Genomic DNA, 12,116 nt, shown 5'->3' with positions numbered 1-12,116 from the left:
TGAGGCAGGAGACTCACTTGAGCCCAGGAGTTGGAGGTTGCTGTGAGCTGTGATGCCATGGCACTCTACCCAGGGGGACAGCTTAAGTCTCTGTCTCAAAAAAAAAAAAAAAATGGAGATGCCCCAGGCAGCACCTGTGGCTCAAAGGAGTAGGGTTCCAGCCCCATATGCTGGAGTTGGTGGGTTCAAACCCAGCCCCGCCCAAAAACTGCAAAAAAAAAAAAAAGGAGATGCCCCTATATAACATAAGGGGGTGTGAGAAAATGACTGGATGTCTGAAGGAGGATCTCAGAGGGTGTGGCCTTAAACTGAGAGCTGAAAAATGACAAATGAGCCACATGCAGGTCTGGGGGAAGAGTGTTATAGACAGTGGGGACAGCCAGAGCAAAGCATTTATGGGAAGCACGAGTTCGATGTTTTTGAGTGACAGCAAGAAGGCCCGTGTGGCTCAGTGTGGCCCCAGCAGGGAAAGGGAGGAGATTGGACCCAGTAGCCTGCACTGTGGAAGGCAGTCAGCATCCTCTCGACTTGATTTCCCGTACAGGCTTGGTGTTGGACCTGGGCATTCCTGTTCTTGTCCCAGAGGAGGTCAAAGTCACAGAACTCAGCCTGTCTAGTGTCTGACGGACCCTCAGAATGGAACCATGCCTGGACCCAGAGTGACAGTTCCTCATTGTGGAGGATGAAACTTGCTGGGTGACAGGCAGGCTAGCCAGTGGCTGTAGGTAAGAAGGGCTTAGTGGGCCAAGGAGGGGAGGCTGACCTGTTAGGGCTGTACAGATTGCAGAGGGTTCCTGGCCATCAAAGGCTAAGTTCCAGAAGGAAGTGAAAAAGTCTTCTGGAGTCTCCCTCCATGAAAGGATGGAAAGTTGGGGCAAGAATGGCCCCGGTGGTGTCAGATGAGTTTATTTGGGGTGTGGCTGGATATGTCAAACCTATGTCACTTCATAGTCTGTTTCTATAGCAAAATGTATGTCTTCCTTGGGAAAATATCAGATGGATCCTTACCTTTAACCTACTCAGATGCTAAGAACACTCCCACTAGAGCAGTCTTGAAGGTCACCAAACATCAGGGTGCACAGAAAGGTGCTCACGTGAACTAACCTGCTGGGAGTCATCTAGTGGATGAGCCTTGCACCAACCGGTGGGAGAACTGTGTGAAAATGGGTGGGGGGGTGTAGGATGTCACCTTGAAGGCTCTTTTCTAAATGTTCAGCCTTGTAAGACTCTGTTGGCTTGAGTGTCCAGGCCCGTTCCCTCACTTTGATGGGAAATATTTGTTTTCTTTTGTTTTCCTAAATATCATAGCAACCCCCCTCCATGAATACTCATGAGCAGGACAGGCCCTGGCAGTTGCAGGGAGGAAAACGCTGGCAGGGCCAGGGAGGGGTAAGCGTGAGTGTGAGAGCTAAGCTTTTTTTCAGGGCACGCCTGGCCCTGGGTAGCTTGACTGAGAGCAAAGCATGGATTTCTCTTTCTCAGCCAGGGCAGGGGACCCTCTGGACTGGAAGCTAGAGGCATGCGTCCTTTTGCCTTTGACTCTGTCTTCTGTGTCCTGGGTTTCTTGCCCTTTCAGGGCTCAGTCCAGCACTGTGGGAGGCCGGAGCCCGCCCGAGCAGTTGGGCTTTAGGCTGAGAGCCTCCTCATGGCTCTAACTTCCTGGTTTCCCACAGCAACCAGGGGGGGAAGGTAGTGCAGGGTTAACTAATCCCATTTTGCAGACAAAGACTCAGAGGCAGGGTTGAGTCTCACAGGGAAAGAAGGATGAGGGGGGCAGCACCTGTGGCTCAAAAAAGTAGGGTGCTGGCCCCATATACCAAAGGTGGCAGGTTCAAACCCAGCCCCAGCCAAAAACTGCAAAAAAAAAGAAAAAAGAAAAAAAGAAAGAGGGATGAGGGGACATGCCACGTCTTCTCCTCCAGATCTTGGGTTTTGCTATGATCACACAGCCACCCTGGGGCGTTCCAGCTCTAGAGAGAGAGAAAAGGGTGAATAGAAGAAAGTGAAGTGTTGGTATCAGAGGACTCAGGCTTTCATCAAAGTTGCGCCGCTGCCTGGCTGCTGTCTGATCTCAGGCAAGTCTTAAGTGTCTGAACCTCACCGTCTGCCTCCGTAAAATGGTAGGGCTAGAACTTCTTGTCTCATGGATGGAGCAGAAAGATGTCACTGTGGGCAGTGGGTGGTTATGGCTGGGCAAAGGAGTCATCGTAGGAGCAAACCACAGGGGTGTTAGGGATGTCCCCAGTGGGGGAGGGGAAGTGGAGAGGAGAATGCTATGGACAGGCATTCTGGGGACAGGCGGAGTGGTGACTCTACCCGTGGTGAAGAGAGAGTGGCAGTGGTGGCTGTGGGTGGGGGATGGAGGCAGGGGATGAGCAGTGCAAGGTGAGGATTAGCAAGCTTATATTCTAGAGGCCCTAGCAAGACACAACTAGGTCCTTGGACAGAAGGATGTCATGGGCCTGATAAGGGATGGTGTTTGATGGGCCATCTGGAGAGAGTGATCAGGCCCTGGGCTCCATGAGCTGGAGACAAAGGCTTCCTGGCATGGGACAAGGAGATGCCCTGCCCCCGAGTCCCGTAGATCCAGCAGAAATAGAGGCTCCAGGGCAGGAAGACTTCCCTGTGGCATTGGAGATTGTGCTTAAAGGGGAGTATCCAGGCTTCGGCCAGGGTCAGAGTCACTCTGGGGTTGAGGCCAGGGTTATGGTGACAGTGGGTGAGGCTCAGCCTGGCCGTAAGTCTGGGCCAGGTGGGGGCTCAGTGAGAGTGAAGTAGATAGTAGAACCATGTCTGCACCAGAGGTCGTCAGGGAGGAGAATTAGCATGCAGGCGACAGTCACTAGAAGATGGAAAGCAAAATCAATAACCCGGACATTTATCCAAATGAGCCCTTTGTGGTCTCTGTGGGTCCTGTTGGGAGGTATGTGCTGCAGGGGAGGAAGCAGAGCGGAGATGAACTGACACGCGGCGCCCCTCTTTGCCTGAATGACTCCAAAAGGAGCTGTCTCAGCTGCTGCTTGCGTGCGTGTGTGCATGTGTGTGCGTGTGTTCTCTCAGGGGCAGGCCCATTGTTGCCAGAGTGCAGACATGAAGGCTGAGTGTGGAGAGAAGGGACAGGGGGAGGATCAGAGGGGGAGAGAGACCATGTCGGGGAGATGGGGACAGAGGGGAGACGAGGCCCAGGAGACAGGGAAGGGATGAGAAGACAGAGGGGAGAGGGGTACACAGTGCACAGAGCTAGAGAGAAGGGAGATAATGATTCAGGGGCGGGAGAACAGCAGGGGAGCGAGGGGACCTTCATAGGGTTGTGTGTGGGGAGATCCCGAGGAGCAGGGACCCAGGAAAGGAAAGAGATACCCACAGAAAGTGAGAGAGAGGTGTATCCAGCTGGAGAAAATGAAACCTAGAGAGAGGAGAGAGCAACAGATAACGGGATGAGGAGGGAGAGAGGAACGGACAGGGCGGAGAGAGGTGGGGAGCCTTTGAAGGCATGGAGGAGGCGAAGGGGAGTTCGAGGGCTCTCAGAGACAGAGGCCTCTAGAAAGGGATCCAGAGATGGCAGGTCTGAGCAGGGCAGGGCCAGACGCAGAGTGTGAGAGAGTCATGGCGAGACTCTGTGAAAGATATACTGGGTATTTGATATAAAAACAGACAAAAGACTAAGAGCCAAAGATGTGGCAGGGCCAACTCGTAAATAGAAGAGGCAAGAGGCCGGGTTGCACAGGGGCAGGCGTGTGCAGGCCTCCAGAGCCCTGGGGGACCCCACAGAGTTCAGGTAGCCTCACACATGCCCATGGGAGAGGACCTACTGTATAGTAGAAAAAACAGGAGCCAGGACGTGCAGAGCACCTGTGGCACACTCGCTCTCCCATCTCACCATGTCAGGGTTATTTCTGTTGTGTTTTTCACAAAGCTGGGTTCTTACAGGAAGGAGGTCATGCCTCATACTGCACACAGTAGGTGCTCAGGAGTCTATTCACTGCGGGATAAATGTCAGAATGAACAAGTGAATCACTGCATGCTTTGGTAACTGAACAGGAGACAAAGAACTCAAGGTGGTGACTGATCCTGACTACCCTACTCTGATGCAGCGTAGAATGTCGCTGGGGTAAATGACGGTGTGACCCACCATTTGATAGTATCTCAGCCTGTGCTCTTACTGTGTGCCAGGCACTCTTGCAAACATCTCACCCGCAGCATCTTGTTTAATCCTCACAGCAATCCTATGACATAGGCACTGCTGTGATTTCCTTTTATATATGAAAAGACTGAGGCTAGAAAGGTGAAGTTACTTGTCCAAGGTCATAGAGTTAGCAGATGGTGGGTTTGGGATTGAAAATAGTCACGCTAACACCAGAATTGAGCTCTTAACCTCTTTACAATTTAGCTTCCCCAAGAACAGTGCTACCTGTATTTGTTTATAGCATTTGGGCTTGCATAGTTTAAAAATTTCCCTGTGTATTTGCCCCCACATCAGCTTCCTAGAAAAGTCTACAGAGCTAGAGCTATTATTAACATTTAAGAGATAAGAAAACGGGCACGGTGGTTGAGAGATAGGTAGAAAGGCACAAAGCTTACGTGTAGGAGAATTTACACCTTGGTCAGAGCTCTCTCCAACAGGTAATGCTACTTATGAAGTAAACCTGTCCCCAGATGGAACACACTGGCTCGGGTAGTTGTCTGGTATGTGCAGTGCCTGGCTGGAGTGTTGGGCAGCCAGTACCAGATGTCTAGGGTATGCTATCCAGGTGGCAAAAATTCAGACTCTTGAATCACATATTTGAGTTTGAATCCTGGCTCCAGTCAGTGACCTTGAGCAAGGATTAGCAGTGACTCTGTGTCTCAGTTTCTTTATTTATAAAAAGGAGATAACAATCATTGTACTTTGTTAGTATTGTTATGAGAATTGAATGAGTTAATATTTGTAAAGCACTTATAACAATCTCAGTGTGTAATAAGGGTTTGATAAATGTTGTTAAATAAATCAGACAGATAAATAAAACACGGAAGGAGAAGATGTACTAGCCAGAAATGGGGTTTGGATAACTGAGCACTAGAGTGAATCAGAACTCTGGACAGCTCCCGGAGCTTCAGCGCCACCATATTGGTTCCATTTGCCAGGTAAAGTTCTTTAGCAGTGAAATGGGTCTCAACCCTTTGTTCTGAATTACTGTGAGCTTGGGGATTCTCCTCCATACCCTCAGGTGTCTGTCCTATGAGGGAGGGCACAAAGCTCTTTGCCAGGAAGGCCTATATCTTTGAAGTGGGGTATGGAGAGGCATCCCTGTGGATTTGTTCTTGAAGAAACATCCCTTTGCAGAGTGAGCATCTGTACCAGATGCATTGGAGGGGGCCAAGGCCTTGTGCTCAGTGTAGTTAGGGAATGTGGCTCCTGTGATTTCTCCCAGAGTAGTCCCTAAGTTCCAACAGGGAAAGAGCAAGGATAGACACAGGTTGAGGGTTGAGATGGGGGCTGAGGGTTGCATAAAGCTCAGAGCTTGCTTAGAACCAGAACGCTTCTGCTCTCACAGTTACTCCAGAGCTGCTTTTTGCCCTCTGCAAATCCTGATCCACTCAAATCCCAATGGTGAGTTACTTTTCATGGGAAGAAATAATCAGAATGGCCTCATCTATGAGCAACTCCTACACGCCAAGATCTTTTACACGTTGTCTCACTTAACCCCCAGAAAAACCATGTGAGTTGGAGATTGCCAGTCCCATTTTACTCATGGGAAAACTGAGGTTAAGAGAAGTCAATAACTTTCCCAAAGAAAAACTGCTGGCAATGGACAAGTTTTTCTCTTTCTTCCCAAACATACTTTCTTTCAAAAGATATTGCCGTCAGTGTTAGGAATGGAGCCTTCTGTGGGTTTTCAGCCCCCTTGTTACTTTCTTTTGCTGTGACAAGCGGAGGCCCAGTAGGGTACAACAATGATGTCTTCTTGCAATGCCAAATTCCTGATGCCTCATACCCATCTTTGGCTACAGACACTTTCAATAGCTGAAGTCTGCCTCAATGCAGGAAGAAATGAACGCTTCCTCAGACACAGCTCCGGTTAGGGGTAGCCACCCGAGCCCTGCCTGTTCATGCCTGTCTCTGCTTTTTCCACAGAGGATGTGGCTGAAGGGAAGAATGCCATCCTCATTGGGATGAGCCAATGGAACTCGAATGACCTGGTGGAGCAGATGGAGACCATGGGGAAACTGGACGAGCATCCAGGTGAGGTTCTGCTTCTCTCCTGACCAGGGTGTGCAGGTGTGTGTGTTGCAGGCTGGGCTGTAGGGCTGGCAACTGGGGCTGAGACTTAGGTCCATCTTTCTGGGTACCTCCCTCACAGCATCCCTGAATTCTGTGTCCCTGAAGTCTCCCTCTCTTGGAGACTTCTGTGGAGTTTTCTTGGGCAGAGCCACTCCAGGGTACTTCAGCAGAGCGTTCTTTGTCCACAGAATGGCCACCTGGTGGCAAGGATAATTGATGGCAGGTGGCTGGGGCCATGCTTTTTGGGATTTTGGGCCTGCAGGATTGGAAATCGGCTAGACAAGAAGGGTGGCAGCTGGAGGCACCTTTGAGCAGTGGCAGCAGCTGAGGTCTAAGGGGAGAAGGACCCCAGTGAGGGTGGGGACTTCCTTTGGCTGAGTTGTTGGAAAGGGAGTAGGTGGCAGGAATTAATCCAGGAGGTTTTCTGTGGGACATGGAGGGGGCTAGACCAAGAGCCTGAACAGCAGACAGAGCAGGCAGAGCCTTCTCGGTGCCCATCATCTAGCTGTTTGACCATTTTTCGTGACCCAGATGTTATGAGCACCTCTGTGTGTAAATGCTCTACAGGAGGGACCGAGGGTGATCCAGGGGCCACCTCTGCCTTGTGATGAGTGGCATATAGCATAAGTCAAGACAGGGCATCCAGCTTAATCTGAGGATTGTTGGCCTGGAGGGGAGCGGCAGGACTTGGAGAGGGAGGCAGGAGAGGGGATATAGGGTGAGCTCCTGACTGTGAAGCCAGGGCTGGCCTGTGAAAGGCAAGTAGACGATATGGCTGAGGTCATAAAATCTGAGTTGACTTGTGGGGAAACTGAGGCTCAGAGATCTTCAGCTAAAGACTGTGCCTGATTAGTGTCATGCTGGAATGAGAAACAGAGCCAGGGCTGACCTCTGTGCCCGTCACCCTCAGGTCAGCTCCTCCCATCCCTCCTCCTCCACCCCCCATACCACTCCTCTACTTTATTTCTCCCCCATATCCTCTTCTCTGTCCTCACTTGGTCCTGTCATTCATAGTCACAGTCTGAGCCACAATTGCTGACTGGGCAAGGTCACCCCATCAGGAGGTGCTTAGTGAGATGGCCCTGGCAAGAGGATGGCCGCCTTGGTGGCAGCTCTCTTGGCATTGGCCATCTTGCCCCTGGCACTTGCTTCTTCTCCCAACTCCCACCCTCTCCTCCTTGGTTCAAAGCCCCTGTCTGTGCCAAAGCACCCATTCTGAGGAATGGGCCAGGACTGGGATGGTCATCCTATTTCACAGACAAAGAAGCTGGCCTCAGAGGGCAGTGTCTTGCTCAATGTCCTCCAAGTTAGTGGCAGCATCATTGAGGCCTAGGTCCCTGGTCTACTAATTCCAAGTCTAGGGCTTCACCTCCCAGATTGGACTGGGGCTTGGCACCATTCTGGGCCCCCACAAAGTTAGGGTCAAGAAATTCAGCGTCTTAAAGGAAAGGCATTCTGGGTCTCTGTCCCATCCACAAGAAGGTCAGGCTCTGAATCTGGTCCCCATGGCCAGTCCAGAGACTATTTCCCAGTCTTCACAGCCATATTTGCAAGAAGGGTCCTTTGCTTTTTCCTTCACCCCGAGAATCCTAGAAGGGGCCCAGAAGGGATCATGGATTCTAGGTCCTGCCCTACAACAGTATTTGTTACTGTGAAAAGACAAACCTGGATTTATACTCACCACCCATCTGGCCATCCCCCTCCCACCCTCTACCCCTACTTGTCTGCCAAAGAATATATGACTCAGACACAGTGTGAACTAAGGAGAGGGTGAGCGAGAGTCAGTGTGAGCTGGAGGACAGGGGAGTGCAAGGAGAAGGAAGTGTGTGTGTGTGAGGGTGGGGCAGAGAGGAGCAGAAACTAAAGCTTTGGAGTCAAAGAGGTCTGGGTGTGAACCTGAGCCCTGCCACTCCATGGCTTTGTGGCCAGGGAAGGTCATGTCACCTGAGTCTCACTTCCTTCATCTGCAGAGTGGGGGACTAATAAAAACACTGTGGGGATTAAATGAGGTAATACTTGCAAAGTGCCTTCAGTGGCAGGTAATTTTTATCATGATGGAAGGGGGAGAAGAGTGAATGATCTTGCATAACCACAGCCCTGACAAAAGCTTCCCAGTGCTTTGAATTGAATGAATTCGGGGCAGTGCTTGCCTGAGTCCAAGAGTTGATGCTATTTCCTCCCAGTGCAGAATGGAGAGCAGGAAGGAGAGAAGGAAGAGTGAGAGAGGGAGCAGAAACCAACCAGATTCTCAGCTCCTTGAGCTCCATTCTCCTGGGCATTCATAGTGTGAGTTCCCACAACACAACAGAAAACACACATTCATTTCATTCATTTCAATAGTCATTCATGGAGCCACCACAGGGATCCAACTCTGCTAGATATGGGTTAAAGAAAGACTAGCAGGATGGCACTGTCACCTTTTGGGAGAGGAAGAGACAGATCAGAGCCGCGGGGTACTCTGCAGGCTCAAGAGAGGGCTCTGAGAGGCTCTGGGACTATCTTGGCGGGGGCGGGGTGGGGGACAGTTGTTCTGAGAGCATTTCCTGGAAAAGGCTGCAGTCAAAATTGGTGGTGTAGGTAGCGTGCATACCTTCAAGTTTCCTGCCCTTAAACACAGCGCTCCTCCAGGGCCCCTGCTCATGGTTCACGCCCTGGCCCATCACACTGCCTGCGTGGGTGTTTCAGCCACCCTCAGTGATGACTGTTTCCAGGCAAGACCTTTCTCCTGGGCTCTAGATTTATATTTTTGGTAGCTCCCTACTGACATCTACCTGATTGTACTGAAGACTCCTTACGCTCTAGAAATTCCCAGTGGAGCCGACCTTCTTCCTTTTAAACCTGAATTGTGTTTTGTTTTCCACCTTTTCTCTCCTTAGCCATTTACGTCATATGTTGCACTGGTATTCTCAAGACTACTCCAGTTCTTGAGGGTGATACTTCCTGTGTGTGTGTGTATGTGCACAGGCTAACTGTACTTTATGGATTTTGTTTCTCCAGTTTTTACGGCGAACTCATCTTGGTCATCCCACCCCTGCCTTTCCTTTTCTGTGGGAGTCTTCCATGCCTGAGGTTGTGAAGCTGTCCTTATAGAGACTGATTTTGTATTCCTTTCTGCTGGGCCTGAGTGTTTCACTAATCTTGAATATTTTATGTGCTAAATTTATAGCTCAGAGTTTCCTTTCTACATGGGTGGTGTAAATTTAGACCCTACACCCATAAGTGGCACAGGCTTAGGTTTTAATTACTCATGTGTGACTTTTCCCTTTCTCACTGTCTGTGAATGGTTTCTTTGCTGCTTCCCCAATGGAGTTTTTGTTTTAAGTTCCTTTATGGATAGAATAACCCTTTAAGGGTCTCTGCAATAAAGGGCGGGGCTCCACTTTAGCCTTCACTGTCTAGCAGCTGAGGTCAGGCCTGTGATGCTCACGATATGGTTCTCAGGCTCTGACCTGGGAGCCTCCATTCTTCTCATATCAGGGGACCCAAGGGTCTCCTTTATTCCGGCTTCTCTTTTTGTCTCTGGGTTATGGTTCCATCCCTATTTCTAGCACATGTGTATTATATATTCTCTGTTTTCAGCTTGGTTTTAAATTTACCTTTTGGGGGAGATAATATATTGCTCAGTATGTATGTATTTTAGTGGTAAAGAATCCTTCAGCATCAGCTCAGTATACTTTATTATTGTTATCATTATTGTACAATTATTTGTCTTGTTATTTTTATTTAACATTGTTCATTATAGTAAAATATGCATAACATACAATTTACCATTTTAACTATTTTTTTTATTGTTTGGGATTCATTAAGGGTACAAAGAATTAGGTGACACTGATTGCATTTGTTAAATAAAGTCCCTCTTATTAATTGTGTCCTGGCCCCAAGAGGTGTGTGCCATACACTGTCACCCCTCCTCCCCCCCGCCCCCGCTCCCTTATTCCCCTACAAACCCCCCCCACCCTTGTATTAGCTCATCTACTGCCTTCATATTAGAATTGAGTACATTGGATTCTTTTGTGATGCTTAACTAAGAAGAATGTGTTCCACCTCTGTCCAGGTTAATACAAAAGATGTAAAGTCTCCATCTTTTTTAATGGCTGAATAGTGTTCCATGGTACACATATACCACAGCTTGTTAATCCATTCCTGGGTTGGTGGGCATTTAGGCTGTTTCCTCATTTTAGCAATTATAAACTGAGCTCAATAGTCTAGTGCAAATGTCCTTATGACAAAAGGATTTTTTTTTTTTGTAGGTATATGCCTAGTAATGGGATTGCAGGATCAAATGAGAGGTCTAATTTGAGTTCTTTGAGGATTCTCCATACTTCCTTCCAAAAAGGTTGTATTAGTTTGCAGTCCCACCAGCAATGTAAAAGTGTTCCCTTCTCGGCACATCCATGCCAGTACTTTGAGGCTTTGTACATCATACTGGGGTTAGGTGATATCTCAGGGTGGTTTTGATTTGCATTTGTCTAATGATTAGGGTTGATGAGCATTTTTTCATATGTTTGTTAGCCATTCATCTGTCTTCTTTAGCCAAGGTTCTATTCATGTCAGTGATATATGGGATTGTTTGGTCTTTTTTTGTTGATTAATTTGAGTTTTCTGTAGATCCTAGTTATCAAGCTTTTGTCCAATTCATAATATGCAAATATCTTTTCCCCTTCTGATGGTTGTCTGTTTGCTTTGGTTGTTGCTTCCTTAGCTGTATGGAAGCTTTTTAGTTTAATTAAGTCCCATTTGTTTATTTTTGTTATTGTTGCAGTTGCCATGGAAATCTTCTTCTTAAAGTCTTTCTTTCCCAGGCTGATACCTTCCAGTGTTTTCCTCACACTTTCTTCAAGGATTTTTATTGTTTCATGCCTTAGATTTAAATCTTTTATCCATCTTGAATCAATTTTTGTAAGTGGTGACAGGTCCAGGTCCAGTTTCAGTCTTTTACATGTGGTTGTCCAGTTCACCCAACACTGTTTATTGAACAGGGGTTCTTTTCCCAGTGTATGTTCTTATTTGGTTTATCAAAGATTAGGAGGCTGTAAGATGTTAGTTTCATCTCATGGTTTTCTATTTGGTTCAAGATGTCAGTGTCTCTATTTTTGTGCCAGTACTATGCTGTTTTAATCACTGTGACCTTGTAGTATAGCCAAAAGTCTGGGAGGGTGATACCTCCAACTTTGTTTTTATTATCTTGAATTGCCTTGGCTATACGGGGTTTCTTCTGGTTCCATACAAAATGAAGAATTATTTTTTCCAAATCTTGAAAGTATGATGATGGTATTTTAAAGGGGATTGCAGTACCATGTTGTTTTGATCACTCTGGCCTTGTAGTATAGCCAAAAGTCTGGGAAGGTGATACCCCCAACTTTGTTTTTATTACCAAGAATTGCCTTGGCTATACGGGGTTTTTTCTGGTTCCATACAAAATGAAGAATTATTTTTTCCAAATCTTGAAAGTATGATGATGGTATTTTAAAGGGGATTGCATTAAATCTGTAGATTGCTTTGGGAAGTATAGACATTTTGACCATGTTGATTCTTCTCAGCCATGAGCATGGTATAGTCTTCCATTTGTCAATATCTTCTGCTATTTCTTTTCTTAAGGCTTCATAATTTTCTTTATAGAAGTCCTTCACCTCTTTCATTATATATATTCCTAGGTATTTCTTTTCTTTTTTGAAGCTACTGTGAAGGGAATTATGTCATTGAGTCATGGTACACTTGAACCTATAGTTAAATTTCCATGGCACACTTAAATTATGTTGATCAAAAAAACAGAGTAAAATATATACTTATTGTGCTTTGAACTTCTTTTGAAAGTGGTTTAATTAATGATTTTTTTTTTTTTTTTTTTTTTTTT

At 47.4% G+C, this 12,116-nt stretch overlaps 1 protein-coding gene across 1 annotated transcript in view; it reads left to right on the top strand.

Annotated features, from left to right (window-relative positions):
* PITPNM3 (PITPNM family member 3) overlaps positions 1-12,116 on the top strand; it is a 102,874-nt gene that overhangs the window by 21,913 nt on the left and 68,845 nt on the right. Inside the window, exon 3 of the mRNA XM_012810954.1 lies at positions 6,116-6,223. Within this exon, the coding sequence (XP_012666408.1) occupies positions 6,154-6,223 (70 nt within the window). The 5' untranslated portion in view covers positions 6,116-6,153. The remainder of the gene's footprint in view (positions 1-6,115; positions 6,224-12,116) is intronic.

Source organism: Otolemur garnettii, unplaced genomic scaffold, assembly GCF_000181295.1.
Source record: "Otolemur garnettii isolate 467f Iridium unplaced genomic scaffold, OtoGar3 scaffold00145, whole genome shotgun sequence".
Lineage (NCBI taxonomy): Eukaryota > Metazoa > Chordata > Mammalia > Primates > Galagidae > Otolemur > Otolemur garnettii.
The sequence above is the reverse complement of the archived record's forward strand: the minus strand, read 5'-3'. Positions and strand labels throughout refer to the sequence as shown.